Source organism: Natator depressus, chromosome 19, assembly GCF_965152275.1.
Source record: "Natator depressus isolate rNatDep1 chromosome 19, rNatDep2.hap1, whole genome shotgun sequence".
NCBI classification, from domain to species: Eukaryota; Metazoa; Chordata; order Testudines; family Cheloniidae; genus Natator; species Natator depressus.
The window spans coordinates 7,661,373-7,684,638 of NC_134252.1; the positions used below are offsets into that span (position 1 = coordinate 7,661,373).

Below are 23,266 nucleotides of genomic sequence, written 5' to 3' on the forward strand. Positions count from 1 at the left end.
CAGCCTGAGATGGAGACACTGCAGTGCACTCAGCAGGATTCACCCACTCTTCCTCTGAGTCCCTGCAGGGGGGACCATTGCTGTGCATTAGTGAATGGAATTATTAATCTTACTCATTAGCTAATAAATCATCTCCCAAGTGGATTCATTTGTATAACCCAGCCCATCTGAGTGAAGTTGGAGGCCCAACTGTAACTGCTAAAAACCCCTTTTGGGGCAAACTGTAAAAGGAAACCCTTTGCCCTAAATGCAAAGCCCAGAACCCACTGAAGCCGGGCTGCAGAGCAGCAGGAGGCTGACCCCCGCTCTCGCTGAACACACGATAAAAGAAAGCAGCTTCTGCTCCAACGTTATCTGAAACGGCAAACGCCCCTTTACTGCAAAACCTGGAACCGATCCACACCCTAACCCGCCCCTGGAGAAGGTCACTGCAAAGGCTCTGCTGAGCTGAACCTTCAGACTAGAGCTGGTCAGAAAAATTCAGACGGAAGTTTTCCATAGGAAAATGCTGTTTCCCTGAAATCAAAATGTTTCCCAGGCACCTGTTGACTTTGGTGAACCGTTAGAAAAGTTTCAAAATCAAAGTGGAGTGTTTCATTTCAACTTCCGTGTTTACACTATTTATTATTGGATCGTCATCACATATAACATTCTATATTATGCTGTAACATTTCATTTCAACAGTTGTTTCAAGGTTTCTAAATCAAAATGCTTCAGACTCTTCCCTTCTGTGAATAGTTCAACCTTTCGTCCAGATTTGGGACAAAACAAAATTTCAAAAGGTCAGAATTTTCCATGGGACAGAAATCCCATTTTCTGCCCAAGTCCACTTCAGACCAAGGGAGCCAACAACCTCCCCCTAAACTAAATGATCCTCAAGGTGCTAGATCAAGACGTGTGAAACAATCGTATATGAGTCACTGGGAAGAACAGATCAAAACCAACAAACCAGGCTGTTAGGGACACCTGGATGGCCCAGCAGCCTCATCACAGTGAAACGTGTAGAACTCAAACCAAATACAGAATCAGGGCCCGTCCATTAGGGATGGAAACTGAACACCACAAAGCACAACCCTGACAGGAAGGCACGAGGATGAGAGACAACACCCCACCACACAGCAACCTGCTACTGGATCAGGTAAAATGGGCTATGGTGACAAATAGACCCAGCGGATAAGGCCCCCAACCCCGTGGGCAGCGCCATGCTGGGTGAATTGTATTGGTCTCTGACAGGACCCTGAGGGTGTTGGCCTATTTACACTTTGGCAGCCATGAGGAATTTTAGTCAGGACTCCCACTCATGGACTTTGAGTGTAGCAAGGGACTGTTGTCAAGGATCCCATCCTCTTCCCTTAGAATTGGGCAGAGTCCTAGCACCAGGACTCACCCTTTCTGCCTCTGAGATGCAACAAGGTCCTTAGATATGCGTTTGCACAATATTTCATCGAGCAATTAAGGGTTAATTTTCAGAGCTGATTGCCCAGGGGCTAATCAGACCAGCAGGTGCCTGCTCTCTTCTTGTTAGCTAGAAGCACCAGGGAATGGACAAAACCCAAGACACTGTTGCATCTCATGTTCTAACCGGCACCTAAGGCTGGGGACAACGGTGCTGCACAGGGTGCTGCTGGAGAATATCACTGGCTTCAGAGCTGGCTCCCGTGCTGTGTTGATCCTGAACTGCTTGGAAATCCTCTGTTTGGTAACAGTTTGCCCTTGACAAAGGACCCCAGGAAGTGCTTTGCTAGTCTCCATACACAGCAACTACACCAGTGCAGGAGTGGGAGGGTGGCCACTGAGAGAAGAAGCTACTTCACCATCCCTCCTGGAACAGATGCAGCTATTCCAGGCCAAGGCTTAAGTTACTGCCCTTTCTAATAGCATCTCTGGCTCGTTACCAGGATCAAGGTCTGGGGCTTGCACACAGAATAATACGGTTGTGTGATTTGTACAATTTCTCCTTCCCCAGACACTTGCAGAGCTACACCCGCATGGAAAGTTCAAGGCAACCCCATCTAACTGACCTCATCCCCCGCTACGCTCAGGAGACTATTTTGTTGGGGCAAAGCTTTCAAGTTCCCCTGACCCTGTCCCTGACTCGTATTCGTGCCCAAAGCTTTTGTAACTGCAGCCCACCCGTGACTCAGACAACTGGCCGGGCGAAGGCACCCACTGTGACCTGCAAGCAGCCTGTGGCCCCCTTTGGGAACCTTAGGCATAGTGTGCGGATCCCCAGGGTTCACGCATCACAGCTTGAAAAACAACGGATCTAACTCACGTCTAGGTGACGGTGGGAAAGGCGCCGGAGCCCCATCTACACTAGGGCGGCCAGCTGCATTACTGCCAGTGCAATAACTGGAGAGTTCCTGAAAAAATACCACTGTCGCCCAGGTTTGGCCGTCTCTCTTTTTCGACTGTACACGCCCCGGGGCAGCGACTCAGCCCCTCTCAGGATCAGGCCCTTCGTCGCCCAGCCCCGCACACGCTGTTGGAACTGAGCGAGAAAGGACGGCGGCAGTCGGGGGAGAGTGGGGTTTGCCAAGTCAGCCTGCCTCTGCGCCTCAAAGTGCGGCTGAGCACCCGCGCTGCGGGGAACCCTGTGGGCACTTTGCTGCTGAAGACGTGCCAGGACCTTTTTTTAAAAAAAAAATTAAAAGTCTTTTAAGATGCTAATACAACAAGAGTTCCCTAGCAACCGGGGCTCAGTCGTTATCTTAACAAGTATGTGATGGGGGGGGGTGGGAATGGGGGAAAGAAGAGATCAAAACAGAAGGAAGAATGAGGCAGCCAAGGGAAGGAGACTGAAAAGAAGGAAGGGAAAAAAAAAGGCGGGGGGAGGGGGGGGAGAACTGCAGAGCATGGGGATGGCTCACCAATGAGCAATGGAGTCTTCCCCCACCCCCGCTTATAGCTATTTATAGTGTAGTCGTGCCTAGGAGTCCCAGGTAGAGTCCAGGCCCTGCTGTGCTAGGCGCTGTACATACAAGAGCACTGTTCTCCAGCCCAGGTTAGCAATGACTGGGTGCTGGTACCATGCAGTGGCAGTCTGGTAGCCCCCCTGGGAGAGGAGTTTGCTGGGTCTCCATCCAGTTCCCAGGGGCCCAAGGACAACTGGTCCTCTCCTAGCAAGCTCAGCAGAACGCCCGTGCTGGGGCCCTTCCTGCCTTGGGGCGGGGGGTGGGCACACGATGAAAATGGCACCGTCTCTGGCCCCGGAGCTGTCTGTCTGACAACTCCCACGAGCCCTAAATTCATTGCAAGCTAAAAGCCGGAGGCGGAGGAGAGCGAAAGGGAGTGACACAGCGAGAAGCTGGCCCAGCCCGAGAGGAGTAGGCTGCAGGCCGCCTGGCAGCGGGACTCAGAAAGCTGCTTCTGTGCCTGGGTGTTCCACTGCCCTCTAGTGGAACGAGCGCCCCACGCTCAGGTCCTGTGACCGAGCAGCAAATGACCGAGGGGTTCCTTCCACAGGAGCGGGGGTATTAAAACATGCCGCTCCCATCAGAAGGCTCAGTGCATTTGCCCCCAGCGCCCTCGGTCCTTGCTACGGGTTTGCGTTTTCCTTCAGGAAGAAAGCACCGTTAAGTGGTTAGAGCAGGGAGTCAGGGCTGCTGGGGGGGTTGCATCCCACCTCTGCCACTGACTCCCTGCTTCACCTCAGGCAAGGCCGTTAACCTCTTTGGGCCTCAGTTTTGCCATGTGTGAAATGGGGCTGATACTCACCTACCTCCCAGAGGCGGGGGTGAGGCTTCCACCACTCCCAACAGCCCAGTCATCCCCTTTGGTAGATATTTTGAGCCAGGTCCTGCTAGCCACACATTAGTGGCAACCTGCTGGGGCTCCTTTGGCTGTCTTGGATCTGTTATAACTGCTGAGCTCAATGAGCAGAGCAGCATGGGCCCTTCAGTGGTGTCTTGGGCTGCAGTCAGCCCTGTCTCCGATCACATCAGCATCGGTCATCAATTCCTTGCGGACAGAAACGCAGGAGCGCACATCAGCCTGCCCTTCGTTTGACCTTCCCTGCTGTGGTTGCCACTCCCCATTTATAATAGACAACTGCCGTCTCCCATAAGAATTACATTCCCTCCCTCCTCTAAAGTAATTCGCCCCCAGTTTTGGGGGTGGGCAGCAGGGAGCCTTTGCCCTGGCCCTTCTTTTACAGGGAAAGTCAGTGAAGGGAGCAAGGCCCGGACTGGAAAACAAGCCAGGTTCTCCTCTGCGTGACACTGTTGCGGTTCCTTATCCCTGCCGGCTCCCACGAGCAGCGTGCGTGACTGGAGCACCACTGAGGCAGGGTGAAGAGGCAGGAGCTAAAGCCGTAGCAAACGGGAACTGCACCCGGGTTTGGCCACATGGGAAAACTGTCTATTCCACAGTAGCTATTTGGGTCAATTTGCAGTAGCTCCTTGGGTGGATGCTCTATCCCCACATAAATGGGATTTTATTCCACAATGATTACTCTGCTTTGGAACACTAATTATTCCAGAATCAAGTGACTTTTCTTCCAGAGTAGAGTGTCCACACAGGGAGCTATTCTGGAATAGCTGTTTCAGGGATTGTCCACATGGAGAAATTGACTGGGAGAGGGATAGGGCATGGGAAGTCAAGGTACAATCCTGCACCCACATCGGACTGTAAAATCTTGAGGGCAGGGACTCTCAGCCTGTGCTAGGTACTCTACAAACACAATGGGACTCCATTCTTGGGTGGTCCCTAGGCTCTACTGTAATAATAATCATAGGGAACCAGGCCAACAGCTGCTCTTGGGCTCTGTCTCTGCTGTTGTGCCAGGTGGTATACATGACTGGAAGAACTACATCTGCCTAATTCTTTGCTATGTAAGAACACCCTGGCATCTGACACAAAATATGGAGGTGGTAGTGGTAGCCTGGCCTCTTGGACTAGTTGGTCAGAAGAGGTCATCAGAACATCTCCCAGCTGGAGGATGCTGCACCATCCCCTCAGAACAAGGGATCTGGGGACATGTCTGGTCCCATCACTGCTCATGTGGAGCGAGCTGGGAGGAACAAATACAAAATGCAAGAATTTTCACACATCACTCCAGGCTTGTTATTGCATCTCATTTTCTAGGCTCTTCAGCTTGGGAAGGGGATTCCTTGCTGACAAATAGAAAAGCAAGAGCCGGGGCAGGTACAGTCCAAGGGCTGCTCGCATGGTTTGCTCAGGAGAACCCAGAGCTCACGTCACATTCCAGACCTACACGGCTTCCTGTCTGGGTGATGGAGCAGCGCAAAGCTGAGCCCAGGTGCTGACTTTAATCAGATAAACTAGCTTTGTGATAATTTGGCACAAGCTGTACCTGTTGTGAACATGGCATATGAGCATGTGGGTGTGACACTTGGGGGGGGGGGGTTGCAAGCTGCCAGGACAGCTCCTGGTGCTGCAAAGTGTGGGTGCCTCTGGGGGCCAAGGCACAATCCAGCATTAATAAGGTCTATGCATAATCGAGCTGCAGCTCTGGGACAGTTCTACCAGCGATGCTCACACAAATGGAGCAGAGCAGAGGTGACATGGAGAGGAAATGCCGATTGATCGAGTGGTGAGTTCTAGGCCCAGCTCTGCCACTGATTCATGCTCTGGTTTTAGGCAACTCCCACGCTCCCTGTGTTTCACTTTGTACAATTAAAATGTCAAGAACAGACTATATGATTGCTAGGCAATGGTGCTACAGCAGGGCACAGTACGAATTCCATTCAAAAGCTCAGAGACCTTATTTTAAAGCCTCTTATTCCCTTCCCCCCCCCATGTCTCGGATGCTCTGCTCATTATTCCTTTCAGGAATTTAATAGGTGACCAAGTGGCCTTTGGGCCATCACTATCCCTCTCCTGAACACTCTGCTCTAGTGAGCTCTGCAGGAAAGCGGGCTAAGAGCTCTGGGCTGGGCCACCAGCCCCCTGCAACTGGCCAAGAAACTAGTGCTTCCACTCCAGCTGGGGCAACTGCCCTGAGCCAGCACCAAGCAGCTCCAGGTTTTACCCATCCTTACCCCTGTGCAAAGCCCATTCAGTCAGGCCTTCTGAAAGGAGCAGGGGGAAGTTGGGGAATATAAATTCCCCACCCCTCAGGCACTCCAACCCCCCCCCCCCCCCGAGCATCTGCAGAGAGATGCACAGCAACCCATGGCTACAGTGATGTTAACAGCCCCTGCACCCACGTCACCCCCCACCCTGAGGGCTTGGGTAGTGGCTTTATGAGTTTTGGGTTCTGCGGCTACAGCCCAGCCCTTAATTGTTAATCATGTTGATTACAGTAGGGCCTGAGGGGCCCTTGAGGCTAGGTGCACTCTCCCTGCTCAGGGGATCAGGCCCTTTTGGGGCACCAACTGCTTCAGGGCATGCTCCAGAAGTCTCTTTAGGGACAGGTATACGGCCCTAAAGGACCCATGGGACAGCCCTGCAAAGGCTGGAGGTCACAGGGCTCGGGTTCTTGGGGCTAAACATTGCTGTGTAGACATTTGGGCTTGGGCTGGTGCCTGGACTCTAGGGACCCCCCCCCTCCCCCGAGGGGGATGGGCCTCACAGCCCAGACTCCACCCCAAGCTCAAAAACATCTACAGGGCAACATTTAGCCCCAAAGCCTGAGCCTGTGTAAATGGCCCTGAGCTTGGACCCTTGGTGCAGTGGTGTTTTTATAGACATCCCCTTTGGGGAATAGGCTCTATGCCCACCGTGCACATGGAGCAAGGGGCAGGATCTGGCCCTACATTTGGCTTCGTAGCAGGCAGGACTGCCAGAGAGCGTGGAAATAAGGTTCATCCACAGCCAAGCAAAGCCAGGGTGCTGCTTTGGTGGGGACAGAGAGAGAAAACGCAGGAGCCTTGGGGAGGGTGAATTTTTGCTCAGAGTTGTCAGGGGCATTTCAACCCCCACATTCAGAATGCCAAAAACAAACAAACCGAGTGAAGTTGCCTGGGGAAAGAGACTGTTTCCCCCTTCACTCAGCTGCCATGGACCTTACTCACAGGGCAGGGGCGAGCTCATCAGTGTTATTCCCAGGCCAGGATGTGCAGGTCCTCAGGGTATCTGAAGAGCCCTATGACCCAAGTCTCAGAGGCAGATGCTGATCATGGTGTGTGTTGTTTTGGGGTTCCCCCTTCTCTCCCCCCACCCCATTGGATGAGTTCTTTGGGGGGTCCTAGTGAGAAATCTCTCGCTGCCCATATCAGCCCACCTCCCTCCCTTGGTGGAAGTTAAAAAGTCTCACCTCTCAGTTACCTCCTCACCTCAGGCCTGTAGCTGGCTGCAGCTCCCCGGGGGCTCAAGAGCCCAGCAAGGATTCTAGGAGGAGTCACGTAACATCCTGGGGCTGGCCCTTTCCCCAAATCCTCCATCAGCCTCACTCCAGGTGGAACAGCCCGTGGCAGGAAGGGGCAACAGGCTGGATCCGGTGCAGTGGTCAGAATTTTGTTGACCACTGAGGAAAAAGCCACAGGGGAAAACCAAGCGGACGCTGGTGATTATTGCAGCAGGCGGTTACGCTGCCCCGGCGTTACCAATAACGGCTCTGCGGAAACCCTTGTGGGACACATTTTATTTTTCAGTTAAAAAAATATATAAACAACTCCACGGCTTCCTAACAGTTATTACAATAATCAAAACCACAATGAGCAGACTAGATACACATCTGTGAACAAACAACTGTCCTGGGGTTGGAGAAGGGTGGAGGCAGTGGCTGGGGAGGGGAGATGCTGTTAAAAAGGTCTCCTATTAAATCACTCCCAGGCCCTCAAACCTACTCTGAAGCACAGCACGCCTGGCGGAACCCCCTAGCTGGATAGGTCCTTTTGGAGACGACAACCACCACCTGATCCCAGCTAGTCAGCTGCTCCCCAGGTCACTCCCACAACCCACCACTGTGTCTCTCTCTGCCCTCCATCACCAACCCCCGGCCTGTGGGGATCTTCTCCCCGGAGAACACCCCTGACCCAGACTCTCACCACATTTCACCCCATCACACCTGTGCTGTTGTCCCCCAGCTTCAGACAGACCCTTCTATCTTCCCCCCTCATTTTATACCCTCTCCAGGTGGGATGCTGCTGCCGAGAGGTAACACCGCCACCCAGCTGCAAAGGTCACGTAAGTGCTGAGCAACGCCTGGCACTCTGGCCTGCGCTGCGGGTTGTCCCTCTGCCCTGCTGTGCTCAGGAGCAGAAGCAACACCCAGGACTCAAACAGAAAATCGAGCCAGTCTCTTCCAACTAAGCTAGACTGGCCTAAGACTCTTCCTGCCCCAAGGAGATAAAGGCAGAAGATACCCACCTCTAGCAATGCCACCAATGGGCAGAATCTCTGTATTCCACCCTCAGCAGAGGTTTAAAGCCTGTATTTACCATGAATGACAAACCCACCCCACCCAAATCACAAGGAACTCGCTTCCACGAACCTGCACTAACATTCGCAGTTCACGTTCATGTGAACAGCGAGACATCTACTCAGCTCTGGCCTCCCTCGGACCCAAGAGCAATTTGAACATGGGACCAGCCCCAACATGCCAGGGCAACAGGAAAAGGGACCCTTGAGATTAGATGGGCAATGGCTTGATTTCAGGGCTGCCTTTGAAGGGAGCATACAGTATCGATAGCTCCTTCCTTAGCCCACTGAGAAGGCCTATATTCAATGGTTGCTTTGACTTCTGGTTGGCCTGGGGAACAGAGGGGGCAGTTTAAATACAGATTAATTTCAAGATGAAGAGAGGGGTGCATGGAAATGCATTTGAACCCAAAAGCTGCTGGCTCTGCAATGCTACTCATTAGCTAGACAGAACATGGCACTCTGGGATTTTACAGCGAGACCATATGGAAAGAGGCGGCAGAAATCAGTTATTTCTAAACGTCTCACAATGCCACAAGTGCCTCATCCATGGGAGCCCTGCAACCAACGCTGGCTGCAGCGAAAGAAGAGGCTGAAAGGTGGCTGCTGGAGAGAGAGGTGGAGACTGCAGGACACCAACTCCATTGTGAGGCTAAGGATTGGGGCCCAGGGAACTGAGCTCAGGAGCACTATTCTGTCAGGGCCCAGTTCTGGCTAGTTCAATCTGGGGCTCTGTGGACTGGGGTATGTTGTGTGGGAGAGACGAGACAGTCAGGACTGGCAGCAAGGGGCACTGCAACAGCTTAGTTTGGGGCATCACCAGGAATCAGGTTTGGGGCGGGGGAGAAATTTGCTGGTTTCAAATAGGCCCTGACAGGATAACCCAGCTGGGGCTGTAGGAACTGGAACTAGGGATGAGAAAGCAGCATTCTGGGGGAGCCAGAAGGCTTGATGTTGGTTATGGGGTGAACACTGCCTTGGACAGTCCACTTCAGGGCTCTGGGGTCAGGGGAATTTAAGTACTGAGGAGGCTTAAGTTGGTATTGGGGGCTAGGTGGGAAAAGAGCAGATGAGCGCCTGGCAGTGTGATCCCAGGATGGATTGATAGGGGATGGGCTGTGGGGTTGAACACACTCCAGGGATTTTTGTGGGAGGGATTGTTTGGGGGGAGGGGGGGTTCTAATGTGGCTCAGGCAGTCCCTTCGGGGGTGGGGGGCTCGGGGAGTGGGATGTAGAGGTGAGGAAGTGGAAGGCTGCAAGCAGAACGAACTCTGCCCCAGGCAGCCAAGTGCACAGCTCTGGGAAGCAGGGGCTGGGTGCAAGGTTCTGGGGAGGGCAGTAACCGGTATGCTGGGGCACGCGGCCTTGGACAGTCCAGCTGGAGTCTGCGGGGAAAGGCTATTTCTGCATGTCGCACTGCAGGAGGAGGACAATAGAGGGGTCGCTCTTGGCAGCTTCCTTGAACTCCTCCAGGGTGATCTGGTCATCCTTGTCCTTGTCCATCTTGGTGAAGATCTTGTCAACCCGCTGCTGGGGCGTCAGCCCGTCCTGGTTCATTCTCATCATGATGACCGTCCCCACCATCTTGTAAATAGCCTGAGGCATGAAGGACAGAGGGAAGAGGGGTGAAGTGAAGAGGGCCCCTTCTGCATGGCAGTAACACCATGCTAGCAGGGGCAGGGCTGAGTAGGTCCACACAGCAAGTGAAGGGGTGATTGGAGCACCGACAGGCATACCCATGCTAGTTTTAATCCAGCTAGCACGAGTAACAATAGCATGGCACAGGGAGGCATGGGCTTGTACTGGATTGCAAGCCCATGCCTCCACAGCCACACAGCTACTGTTAGCCACACTAACTGGATTAAAGGCTAGGCCTATCTGTGCTACAAACCACCCCTTCACCTGAAGCCCTGCCCGCCCACCTACTTGAACGGCCCCCACCCATGCTGCTGCAGCTTCAGGGCTGCTGTTTCTTGAGCTAGCTTTGATCTAGCACAGGTGGGTGGACGCATGCTGCAGTCACACCTTACTGATTGCCCCCGGCGAGGTCTACGGCTGCACCTGCAGCCATGGGTAACTTCCAGCTTGGACTGAGCTAGTGTGCTTTAAAGAGTAGAGTCATGCCAGTAGATACTGGGGGACAGGTGTGATGGTATCAGGTGGCAACCCTGTACCACCACCCATGTAGCCATGGTTACACAGCTATTTTGCAGTATACTAGATCTACCTTCGCCAAAAGTTACACCCTAGGCTGCAGTGTAGACATACGGCAGCAGGGGAGAAGAGACGGGCGGGTGAGTGATTGTGGGCCAAACTGTCTGCTGACGTCACCTGGTGCCATTCCAGTCAGCACAGAGCCACATAAGTTAACACCAGCAGATCTGGCCTGGCATGCCTTCAGGGCCCAGTCTGCACCCAAAGCAGGGCATTCATTGCCAGAGCATGGGGACTTCGTTCTTGGGAGGGATGTAGGAAGGTCAGAGCAGCCTGGAGGGGAGGGTGAATGCTCTGGGGGATATGGATTTACCACTGGGGCCCCGGAGTGTTTATTACCTATGGTTCAGGGCATACTGGAGTTGCTTTTGAGTTTGAACACTCATGAGCTGCAATTTTTTGCAGGGGCTTCTATTCTAGTCACTTGGCCCTGCTCTCCAACCTCCTATCAGAACGAAACCACTGCAGCGTCTCTGACCCCACTGTCTTCACAGAGACACAGAGGCCGGTGCCTTCCAGTACCTCAATTATTTCTAGCATCTCCAAGCGGGTTATCTTCCCGTCTCCATCTAGGTCATACATCTCGAAGGCCCAGTTCAGCTTCTGCTCAAAGCTTCCCCTGGAGGTGACTGACAGGGCACAGATGAACTCCCGGAAGTCGATCGTCCCATCACCGTTTTTATCAAATGTGCGGAAGGCGTGCTGAGCAAACTTGGAAGCATCTCCATATGGGAAAAACTGCAGGGTGAGAAGAGGCTAGTAAGAGATCTAGAGAGGACCTGCAGTGCAAGGGAGCATATGGGATTCATTGCTGCTTAGAGACGGATACACACAGAATCTGTATTTCTAGTAGAGAGAGATAGAGGGTATCAACTTAGAGAGAATAGCCAGGGGGGAAAGGAGTAAGAGTTGGACCTATTTGATTCTGGGCACAAATCTGTGAAGGCCTGGCCGAACCAAGAACTTCAGAGGACTTCTTTAGCCCCCACCACTATGGTAAGTTTCTGAGTAGCAGCCGTGTGAGTCTGAATCCGCAAAAAGAACTGGAGTACTTGTGGCACCTTAGAGACTAACAAATTTGAGGATAAGCTTTCGTGAGCGACAGCTCACTTCATCGGATGTATGCCACTATGGTAAGATGCTTCTCTAAATATGGCCACTTTCTATCACTGCAGAGAAAGGTGTGTGGAAAGACACCTGGGCAATCATACTTCAGGAGACAAATTCAGGGCATGTCTCAGCCTGCAGACAGAGGGTAGCACAGAAGGTTTTAGGGGCAGGGGGTTATGATCTTGCTCTGACTGGACTTGGAAGGAACAATCAAACGTTCTGTAGCTTAGAGCAGTCAGGGGTTCTGTGGCTCCAGGATCCTGCTAGCAGAGGGAGATCGACTAGATCTTTGCAACAATCCATCCCTCAGGCTGTGCTGTGCCAGCCATGGCCAGCAGCGAGTCCCAATTTCATCCTAACCATAAAACTCTGAGGGGTCAGGGCCCAGACAGCACCAGCAGTGAAGGGGGCGGTTCAGTGGTGCTCTGGACTTCTAGTTGGTCTAGCACTACCTGTTTGCTTTGCTGTCACCCCGGTGAGTTAGTGGTCTCAGCTAGTTACCAAATGCAGCCTTTTAAACAGCCGTAGCCCCATGTTTCCCAGCAGCTTACTCACTGCCTGCCCCCATCCACCCAACACTGACCATCTTCTTCCCTCCCCCGTACCTTGATGTAGAGCTGCTGGAATTCATCCAGGTTGAGGATGCCGGTGGGACAGTCCTTCAGGAAGCCCTTGTACCACTGCTTTAGCTCTTGCTCACTGAACTCGGTGCTTCTCACCAGGTCGTCCAGCATCTCAGGGGCCAGCTTACTGTTGTGTTTTCCCATCACGGGCTCTGGAAAGATCAGTAGTTCTTAGATGCTGAAGTACTGACCGTGTTGGGGAGAGGGCCGAGAGACGGGCATTCTTGGGCTCCCTTCCCAACTCTGCCACATCTCTTCATCTCTGTACCTCAGTTTCCCCCGTTCCCTCTCTGCAAAGTGAGGGTTGTCATGCTGACCAGCCTCATGGGTGTGTATGGGAGGGTTCGCAAGTTAAGTTTGGTACAGAGCACTGGTGTTGTCAAAGGTCCTGGAAGCATCAATATTGCCAACATTTCAGAGGAGACAGAAACACTACTGGAAAAGCCAGTGACTGATGAATGTGACTCACAAGCCACCTCTCCCATGGATCAAAGCCCCGAGAAGACCTGCCTGCCCTCCCCACCACTCGGTGGGGTTGTTTGCAGCTTGGATGTTTCCATACTAACCATGCCTCATGCTAATACAAGTGTTGCTGGTTTTGTGACTAGGGTCACCCTGGCTCCTACAGAGAAGAGGCTAGACAGCTGATCCCAGGAGTGCCATCTGATATCACTAAGTCTTGTCTAGACACCATGAGACCTCGGCCAACACCTCACCTGCCAGTCATTGGCACCTGCCCTCATGGCCAGTAAAACCTCAGCACCCAGTGACTGTCTCATGGCACCTGCCACAGTGTAAGATAGGCTTTAGGAGCAGCTGAGAAGCTCACAATATCGGACTCCTGCTGGAATCGCAAGGCCATTAAGAATCATCTTGTTCAGAGTTTTTCCTGGGATGATTTCACAGGCCCTGAAAAGCAGCATGACTGGGTGGAATTTTGAGGACACGTCTCACTGCCAGGGAGTTGAAGTAGCAGCTGGGAACCCTTTTCCTCTCTTCCCCATGGCCGTTGAGGGCCAAACCGGCCACCACTTGGCCAGAACCCCTCCCTCTAGCTGGAAGAAAGAGCAGGGCACCTTAATGCCGTGCGCTCTGGCACACACCTCTGAGAATGGAGTCAGGAAGGCATCAGATCTGCCCAGTAAGAAAGCCTCCAGCAATCATCCAACACTGTCGGTTCTAACAGTGCTAGGTGGTCTCTTGGCCAAGAGAGCCAGCTTCCCCCCTAGTGCTGGGGCAAGGCCAGAATGCCTATGGGGGGAGTGGGGGAGGGGGGGTGGCTGGTGGTAGCTGCAGCAGCAAGGGGTTGGGGGGGCTTTCCATAAAAATGTTTAAAAAGAAGAACGAGCCAAAGCTGTGAAGTCAGAGCATTTGGTGGTCTGTGCTATGAAGGGTTAAATAAATTAGTATTCATTGAGAAAATGAAAGGGGTTGGGCAGAGCCCATGGGAGCCCTTGTCAGTGTTTTGGGGTGGTGTCACCCCCAACTTTCCAAGGCAGGGAGAGGCGAGGGAGAACAGTCTCACCTGTGAGGTTCCCATTCAGGACAGAGTCGGCAACAGTGTGACCTTGCCCACTACTCTCTTGGGTTTACTGCGAGACTCCTGATATTTGAGGTTGAATTTGAAGCCCTGGTGCCTGCAGTCCTGTGCGTACAGAAGGAGCTCTGCTTTTTATGATTTTTTAAAAGTACATTTCTAGCCCTCATGGATGCAGAGGGAGAGCTTGGGGGGGAAAAAAAGTCACATGAGTATCCCAAGAAGCTTGGAACCAACACCACCAAAAACAAACTAGAGAAAAGAGTCCTGTGTGTGGTTTGTTTTGTTTAAAGACAAAAAATCTGATTTTTGAATGTTTGGGGTTGGCAATCCTGAGCTCCCCCCCCCCCCCATTACTTTGCTCAGACAGAACGACCCACCTTTTAGTCCAAAAGGCGTGCCCTTGGGCCACATCTAAGAATTCCAGATAATGGTGTCACCAGCATGGACCTAGGGAGGAATTTGAGACATCTCCGCACCCAGAACACACCCTCCTTCTCCACATAAGGCCGGCTGCTTTTTCCTCCCGATGCAAGTGTCAATAGACTAGATCCAGAAGGAAGGGCTCAGGGAACAAATAGGCCTGCAGCAAAATATCCGAGTAGCCATGGATAATAATCTGGTGCTGTTTGCTGTAGTCAGAGCAGGGAGGCAGGATTTCCTACTTCTATTCATGACTCTGCATTGCTCTCCAAGCTCAGGCAAGTCACAGGTCAGCCTTTGTGCCTCAGTTTCCCCATCTATAGAACAGCTGTTATACCTCTCCAAGTGGAGCACTGTTAGTCTTAATCAGTGCCTGGGAAATGCTTTGAGATTCTTATATTACAGGTGCAATAGAAGGGCAAAGTATTTACTGCTTGACGAATTCCTGAGTGGGGAACCTGTGTAATGAATTCCAGCCATGGATACCAAACCCCCACTGTGGGCGGTTAACTAGGGAGCAAAGGAGAGGGTAGAGGTGCTCCAGAGGTCATTCCTAGCACAACAACCCCAGACATAGGTCCCAAGGCACAGCCCAAGACTTTCAGTTCTAAAGCAGATACTGTTCATAGATTTACTCCCTGTTTGCTCAAGTAGAAGTAGTAAGCTCTCATCCCTCATGCACCAACCAGCAGAGGGCGACACCATATAGCAAGTGTTACCCTAGGCTGCAGTATTGTGGATGTCAGGATTTCAAAGGTGTGTTGGGGCAGCTCTGACATTTGCCTTTCTGCATCAGTCAGCCCTTTATAAAATAGCACGAGCTTTCAGGCAGCTCCTTCCATCCCCAGGCTCTCCCACAGCACTACAGAGAAGCAAAATACTGGCAAGTCAGGGACTGCCTAGGCAAAGAAAGAATCTGCCCAGCTTTCAGCAACCGCTCCCACACATCCTGGGTCATTATTTGCTGTTTAATCGAATGGCAGATGGTTGGCCAGGAGGACACTGGTGTTACCTTGTACGCTCAAAAAAAATTAGATGTTTAAATTCACCAAGAGACAGACCGGAACAGACAAGCCCAGATCTCAGTTTGATGCATCTTCCAAAATATGGCACTTTAAGTGCAAGTGATTTACAGACATCTGCTTTGGCACTCCTCTGTCTCCCCAACCAGCTTCCCCCTCTATGCCTGCCTCTTCCTGTACAGTCCTGGGTTTCCCAAGACATCTTGTTCCTTGCCCCAAGATAAGCGAGAGACGGTCACAGTCTCAAAATGTTCCCAAAAAAGGGATGCTCCTTCCTACCATAGACCTCAGCAGCTAAACTCCTTCCTGCTTCTCTGTGCCATTGGCATTTCCCAGCCCAAGTCTCAAACCTGCAACCGTCTACAGAAGTGACAGAGTGGATAAATGCCCCAGTGCAATCAGAAGTTTTGCCATTGATTTCAGTGAAGATCAGAGACTGAGCCAACCTTGTTTGGGATCACAGGCCAGTCGTCTAAGTCTCTTGGTACGGATGTTAATTTCTCTGTGTCCTGATACTGTGCAATCAGGCATGCAGGAAAAGCGCTTGCCCTGTAAGCAGAGCCGGCTGGCGGAGGGACCGTCCCACCCTGCACAAAGGAAGGTGTGTCAGGCATCTAGTCCCCTGCTGCGGTGTTCTCCTCCAGTGATTCTCGGTGTTGAGCAATTGGAGACAAACGTAGGAGTCTAGATCTGCAAGTTTAACCTTCAGAGAGGTCAGGGCCTGGGAGCGATGTCACTGGGTCCTTTGATTTCTGATCTCCCCCCCCCCCCCCAGTATGGCACAGGGGCTGCCCCATTGCTGAACAAGAGGAGGACTTCCAATTACACTAGGCCAAGTTCACCCCCCCCCCCCCATCTCACATCAACTGCCGCCTAGCTCAACTCAAACCCACTCACTCACTGCTTTGCACTCTCCCCCAATGAGGCATGGTGGAGAACCGCTGGAGGGGGAGAAGCAGGCTCCTGGAAGAGCATAAGCTCTACCCAGCACTTGTCTTGGCATCACCCCTTGAACCTCAGCAGGTTTCTCAGCAGAGGTGGATTTTGCTCCAACACACGTGGGCCAGGGGATTTTATTATGGGACTCTGTGGCACCATCTGGGAAGAGAAGGCAGAACACCAGCAACTGCATGCTTGGTACGGACACTTCATCTCCAAGCTCAGAGCCGATCCCAGAGAGTTACTGGTTGAAACGAGACCTGGGTTAGTGACAGGCAGGGACCCAGTCATGACACCATATGGTGCAGATTCCCTCATCTCCTCTGGGGGGGTGGGGAGCTCTCCCTGAGGGCCTAAATGCTCCAAGCCACCCAGTTACTGTTCTCCCCATTCTGCAGGTGGAGTTTTGGGTTTGTATCCTGCCTGGCCCCTCACCTCCCCCCCCAGATCTTTACTGCACAAATGGGCTAGAATGATGCCACAGCCTTGGAGCTCTTGCTCGGCAATGGGCATTTAGCTTAGACAAAGCGGAAGGATCTCTAAGCAGAGTTCGGACATTTCAAGAACCCCCGTTTAGAAATTCCAAGCTTTGCTTTCCTGGAGACCCCCCACCCCCTTCAAGCCTGGCAACTGATGGCCCCCACCCTGCCACACCCCAGAATAGCTGCAGCCAAACTCAATCCTCCTCAGCATCCCCGAGCCAAGTGCCTTGACTGCCACAGACATCAGTGGGAGCCAAGGGCACTTAGCATCATGACGGACCTGGCCCTGCCCTAGCTTGGGTCTTTTCTGTCTATTTCCCCTCCTGATTTTTGGGGGGCTGCCCCCCCCAGTGACTTCCCATCCCTGCAACTTCACCCACTGCAGAAGTGACACACACAATGGAAGGGCATGTCATGCAGCTTCCCCCACCTCCCAAAAACCACCACCTCTACACGCTCCCCTGCACTGGACTGTCTCCAGGCCCAAGTGGGGCAGACACTGCCTAAATTCCTGGTCTCTGACATCCCTGCCCGGGTCAAGCATAGGGAGGCGCAGCTGTGAGGGGATGGAGGCCAAGCCACCCCCTGCACTCCCCTTCCCCCAGGTCTGTTTGTGCTCACGCTGAAGGGGGGCAGGGACAATCTCCACATTACTCTGGTACATATAGGAGCTGGTGCTGAGGAGGTTGCCATGGCGACAGTTCTGCTGTGGAGAGATGGTTGCCAACAGTAGCAGCATCCCCAAAGCTACCAGCCAACTCTTCCCTCTGTGCCTTTTACTTCCACAGACCTTTGCGCTTCAGCCAAAAAACACAAGATTAAATCACTCTTTGGAGCAAGAAGAGGGGTGGGGAAATCATGGCTAGTGGTCCCAACTGGGAGGTCAAAGCAAAATCAGATTCCCTCTACATCCCTCACCAGTGCTTGTCCCCCGAGACTTAGAATATCAGGGCTGGAAGGGACCTCAGGAGGTCATCTAGTCCAACCCCCTGCTCAAAGCAGGACCAATCCCCAATTTTTGCCCCAGATCCCAAATGGCCCCCTCAAGGATTGAACTCACAACCCTGGGTTTAGCAGGCCAATGCTCAAACCACTGAACTATCCCTCCCCCTGAAGTAGAGCATCTGGCTTTTGAGATCTTTGGGTCCCTCATGTAAAGCGGTCTGCACCTTTCGCTTCAGGGCTACCTGCCCCCATATTTTAAAGGGGTGGATCCTTTGATCCTGATGAATGAGATCAAATGCTGCAATGCTTGATCTCAGCCACTCCATGGCCAGCACCAGCAGTGTCAGAGGGGACAAAAGTCCATGCCAAGGGGAAGCTTCCTGTGTCCCCCTCCCCACCCCACTCTTATGCCAAGACTCAGCCTGAGAAGTTCAAAGCAGGAAAATGTGTGAGTCCCTGCTGCATGCTCACAGACCCATCTTCCTAAAGACCTGCATAACAACCTCAGAGTCCAGCTTCATTTCACCGGGGGGGGGGGGGGGGGGTCACAGCCACTGCCTTGGGGAGTGCATCTGTTCTCCAGAAAGCTTAACGAGCCTGCAGACCTGGGTCTGGGAAATCTAACAGGGTCACGTGTGCTAAACAGGACTGGCCTGGGCCAGTACCACTTGGATGGGAGATCTCCCAGGAACAGCAGAGTGCAGGACGTGCTGTTGAGGATTCTTCTGAGCCAAAACTGGTCACATATCCCAGCTTGGTGCTGCTACTGGGAGAGATGCCACCTTTCACATGCTGTTTTCAAGACAAAGTCCCAATTCCTTGTTACTATTAAAGACTATATGCTTCTTGGGGTGGAAAGATCAATGTTAAACTCATGCCCTGGCTGAAACCGGACTTGGGTCAATTCCTTTCTTCCCACTTCTAGTTCTCTCTGCAGTGCTAATTGAAAGCAGTGGCCAGAGCATAAGTCTGGGAGCCAGGAACACCGCAGTGCTAGTTCCAGCCATGCTGCCTTGAGCAAGTCACGTCACCTCTCCATGCCTCCCGAGTCCTCCATCTGCAAAATGGGAAGATGCTTACCTGTCTCAGTTTTCCTTCTAAACTGTGGTGCAATTATGCCCTTTCACAATAGCTATGCTCCACCCCAGAAGTGGCTGTATTTCAGCAGCCAAGTGACAGGATCCCAAGCTACAGCCAGTAAATCAGTTTACGCCTGCAGAGTGCTGTGGGCTGAAAGATGTGGTGCGAGTATTTGCTAGACACAGGAAGCCAAAGCACAAGAGTGATTCTCTTGGACTCACATGGTGCATGGAAATTCTCCATTCTCTGTGTTTTCCATCTTGCTGCGGAGATTTATTATGCTGAACGTCAGAGAAAGGCCTTAGATACAGCTGTTCTGTCTCTTCCCCCCCCCCCCCCAGTCCCTCTGATTGAGGGGCTCAGATGGTCTCCTGGAGTCCCCCTTCCTTCCGTTTAGTGGGACTGTGTCCCTCTGCAGATCACCACAGGTTCCGGATTGATTCTAGGCACAGGCAGCTCTGCTACTGAGAGAATTAACCCTCTTGCTCCTAAAGCAGTCAGGGTTTTCCTGGTGCAAGAGTCATTGCTATGAACAAGGCAGAAGAATTGCTGGGCAGGTGGGTTCAAAGTAAGGGAGATGGCTGGGCTTGAGGGATTCCCTCCAGCGTGCAGAGACAGGAAGGACGATCCTTCCCAGTAGATGCACAGCGAGGTTCCCATGTTGGCTGGAGTGGGGCACACTTTGCATAAGAACAGTGAGACCTGTTTGAGGAATGCCACAGGGTACAGGTGGTATTTGCATGGTCACTATTCAGCAGGAGCGGAGCCAGCACCCTGAGAGCAGCAGGAAGAGGTGACAGGAGATTGCAGCATGTGATGAGCCCTGTGGGTTTGGGCAGGCAGACATTTCATGTGTAGGTCTGTCAGGAGTGTAACACACCTGTGTATGTAATATATCTAGCCAGGTTACACACACACAAAGAATGCATATGTTCAAGTTGTGCACTCATATCCATTGTGTGCGCAGAGGGGAGCGTACAAGGGCTGTGTGTGTGGGTGTACACACACACACAAGATGGGAATGTGTAGAGAAGGGACACTAAAGCCATATTTCTGAGGCTGCCATTTGATGCAATCTAGTTCACGCTTCATGAGTAATTTTAAGAGCCAGGGAATAAAGAGCCATCCCAGGCTGGGATAATTCCATTTTGTCCAGGGAAGGCGAGTGAACCCTAGAGGCAGGAAATTACATCTTGATCACTGGAACAAGGGATTACGTGGAGATATTCATGGTTGCCTGCGGGACTGTGCAGGATGAAAGGAGCTGTAGAATTTATCATCGTGTCCCCACGCAAGCTGCTGCACAAACAGTTAAAAAAAACCATAGCAACAGACTGATGCAAGACATTGTTTGTGAGCTGTGTACGTTCCATTGTGGGGACAGTCTGCCTGGTGCGTGTGCACACATCAGCACCGTGTGTGCCTAGACACACACATTACACCGTGTGCAATCCAAAGATGCGGGCACATGGTTGAGTTTGGAAAGGGCTCCTCCATTCCATGGGCTGGAGCGTGTGTTACATTGTTCATTCTCCCTCATGCAATGGCACTTGCTGAGGGTTCTCCGAGATAAGAAGAACCCAGCCCACATGCCTCCAGAGTTCGGATTGGTGAAAAGATAACAGGACCTCGATGAAACAAATCTCCCTGTGACCAGCTGCCTGCGTGCTCCTCACAGTACCTGCTGCAGGCAGTGAGTAATAGGAAAAAAAACCATGGCAAGCACCCTGGTGGGTTGAAACCCTGGTGAGCTGGCTTGTTGTTGTGACCAAACATGGGGCTCTGGATTGCAGAGACTTTTTTTTGGAGACACTGGCTTCCAGAATAGCAATGCCACCACTTACACGGGCCAGTTACAATACCTCTTAATGAGATTCCCCTCCCAAACCAGGGCTTTTCCAGGGCAATGACAAGATGGCTGCTTTTATGGTTGGGGGAGAGAATATAAAGCTTTGGTACATAGAGGAACTAACTAGCACTAGTGTATGTGCAGGAATGACCCCCTTACAATAAAGCATAAATTAAAACCACCCTTACAGTACCTCCCCCCAGCCCACCTCCCCCACGCACACTCAAAATCACGCTGCTGGGATCTGCAGCACGACACTGTCCTAGTGGGAGACAAACAAAGGGATGGGGTAGAGAGGGGCATCTGTGCACGTGTCTCCCCAAAGCTCTTAAGGGTCTTTGACTGAGGTTAGGTTTGGAGGCTCCCCTGGGCTTATCTGCAGAACAGCCCCCTCCTGAGAGCCAGCCCATACCCCACCTCCATTTCCCAAAGGAAGGGCTCCCCACGCCTGCCAGCCACGCTGGGATTTTAGATGGGGCGCTGCACGCACTAAACCCGCTGCCAGAGCGGTGGGAAACTTTGCAGAAGGAGCAGCAAGAGTTCCAGGTTGATGCCAGCCCAGGGCAAGCTTGGAGATGGAGCCGATAGGGCACATGAGCCAAGGACCCAAACACACCCCCCACCCCCTTTGCAATAGATGCCACCAGTACAGCACCTGGCTGGGACCAGCTCCTGCGGTGCCCCAGACACAGCTCGCTCAGCGAGGGGCTCTGAGCCAGAAGAGAGGGGCGAGCAGAGCAGGCCACATGACAAGGCCAGCTGGCCGAGCAGACCCACTGCTTCCCCCCCCCACACACACACTTGACAACACATCGTGTGATCATCAGCTATTGCTAAACCTCCATTTTATTTCCAGCAAACCCCCTTTTGTCCCCCAACCCCACAGGGGCTAGAGGAGCCCCTGGGGCATGTCTCACCCTCCCAGGTGCCTCTTACCTTGCAGGTGGGCTGGGATGCAGGGGAAGCGACCGTCGTCCCTCTGGGCCACTGAGGTGTCAGCCCCAGGTGCGGTGTCTCAGGAGAGGGGGGGACGCCTCCTGCCCATGCACTCAGGAGAGCCCCGGCTTTCCCCCACCTGATCTGCCCGCGGGCTGCGGCTCCCTCTCTCTTGTATCCGTGTGTGCCCCGCCCCGCTCGGAAGGGAGGCGCCGGATTGGTTCCGCCGGCAGGCTGATTGGGAGAGGAGGGTGTCAGTCAGCAGAGCCCGCTACAGGTGGGGCTGGGAACACGCTGCCGGGCTGCCTGTCCGCTGGGCTGAATCGTGCCCGCTTTGCTCGGGGGCGCGGGGAGTTTGCTCCCGGGTTAACAGGGGGTGGCCTGTGCTCTGTCTTCTCCCGGATAAGGGCCTGGTGGGGCTGGGAGAGATGCAGGATATTATAGGGAGACAAAGGGGGGGGGTACCTTTCATTAGACCAACTTCTGGGGGGAGAGAGGCGAGCTTTCGAGCCCACCCCGGGCTCTTCTGCAGCTGGTTCCTGCCAGCGACACCACACCTGGGGGCTGTTCCCTTCCCCTGCCCCCCGCCCCGCCCCACTGCAGCATCCCATGCCACCCAGGGCTGCCCCAAAGCGCTGCCCTGCTGCAGGGGGGGAGCAGGCATCTCCCCTGGCTCTGCCAAAAGCAGCCCCCGGGGGGGGCGCCGACATGCTGTCCGTTCTGCTCGCCTTGGCGCTCTCCTGGCCTTGGTGAGTCACGGCGCTTCCCTCACCTCGGCCTGCAGTCCAGGTACATGGCAGTAAATAATCCAAGGAGGGGCTGACACGGAGCCCACCTGTGGCCCTACTTACAGGCAGCTCCTTATATCAAGTCACGGAGCCTTGCTAGCAAGATAGATGGCTGAACTTCATTGATCATTCCTGTGTCTGTGCCCAAAGGCCTGTCCCCTCATGCACTGGATTCAGCATAAAGTCTGCGATGGAGTCTCAGGGGTGTTGCCCCAGAGTCCTGGCCAGGGGTCTAGTGGGGAATGTGTAACAATAAACATAACTCCTGCTCATTTGCTGTCGTAGCCCTCATCCTCCCTTCCTCTAGTGCAGAGCCGGCACTCAGCATAAGAAGACTAAGGCTATGTCTACCCTTGCACTTCTGTCAGTAAAACTTTTGTCGTTCGGGGTGTGAAAAACACACACACCCTGCTGACCGACACAAGCGTCACCGACAGAAACGCTGGTGTGGACAGCACTATGTCAAGTACATAAAAGGTTGTTACAAGGAGGAGGGAGAGAAATTGTTCTTCTTAACCTCTGAAGATGGGACAAGAAGCAATGGGCTTAAATTGCAGCAAGGGTGGTTTAGGTTGGACATTAGGAAAAACTTCCTCCCTGCCAGAGTGGTTAAGCACTGGAATAAATTGCCTAGGGAGGTGGTGGAAACTCCATCATGGGGGATTTTTAAGAGCAGGCTGGACACACACCTGTCAAGGATAGTCTAGATAATATTTAGTCCTGCCTTGAGTGCAGGGGACTGGACTAGGTGACCTCTCAAGGTCTCTTCCAGGAGACGCTCTCCCAGTGACATAGCTTCTGCTGCTCATTGGGGGTGGTTTAATTATGCCAACCAGCGAGTTCTCTCCCGTCAGCATAGAGTGGCTACACAGGAGCCCTTACAGCGGCGCAGCTGAAGTGGTATAGCTGTAAGGTCTGTAGTGTAGGCATAGCCTAAGCAATTGCGTAGGCCCCTGAGCAGCTCAAGGGGCCCCCCATTTGCTTTTTAATCTA

The 23,266-nt window shown here is 52.9% G+C and overlaps 1 protein-coding gene across 1 annotated transcript; it reads right to left on the reverse strand.

Moving 5' to 3' along the window:
• Positions 1–8,005: 8,005 nt before the first annotated feature.
• On the reverse strand, positions 8,006–21,627 carry HPCAL4 (hippocalcin like 4). Its single transcript, XM_074934658.1, has 4 exons — positions 21,486–21,627; positions 12,255–12,424; positions 11,062–11,277; positions 8,006–9,921 (listed from the first exon to the last, which is right to left on the reverse strand). Exons 2-4 carry the CDS (start codon positions 12,414–12,416, stop codon positions 9,724–9,726), a joined length of 576 nt encoding a protein of 191 aa, XP_074790759.1. The 5' UTR covers positions 12,417–12,424; positions 21,486–21,627; the 3' UTR covers positions 8,006–9,723.
• Positions 21,628–23,266: the final 1,639 nt, after the last annotated feature.

What these genes read in the sequence shown, in the direction of transcription:
- HPCAL4 (XM_074934658.1), bottom strand. Translation starts at nt 12,416, where the DNA reads ATGGGAAAACACAACAGTAAGCTGGCCCCTGAGATGCTGGACGACCTG. An exon ending in TCCAGCAGCTCTACATCAAG is followed by an intron (nt 11,278 to 12,254) that starts GTACGGGGGAGG and finishes CTCACCCTGCAG; the next exon opens with TTTTTCCCATATGGAGATGC. An exon ending in AGATGCTAGAAATAATTGAG is followed by an intron (nt 9,922 to 11,061) that starts GTACTGGAAGGC and finishes TTCATGCCTCAG; the next exon opens with GCTATTTACAAGATGGTGGG.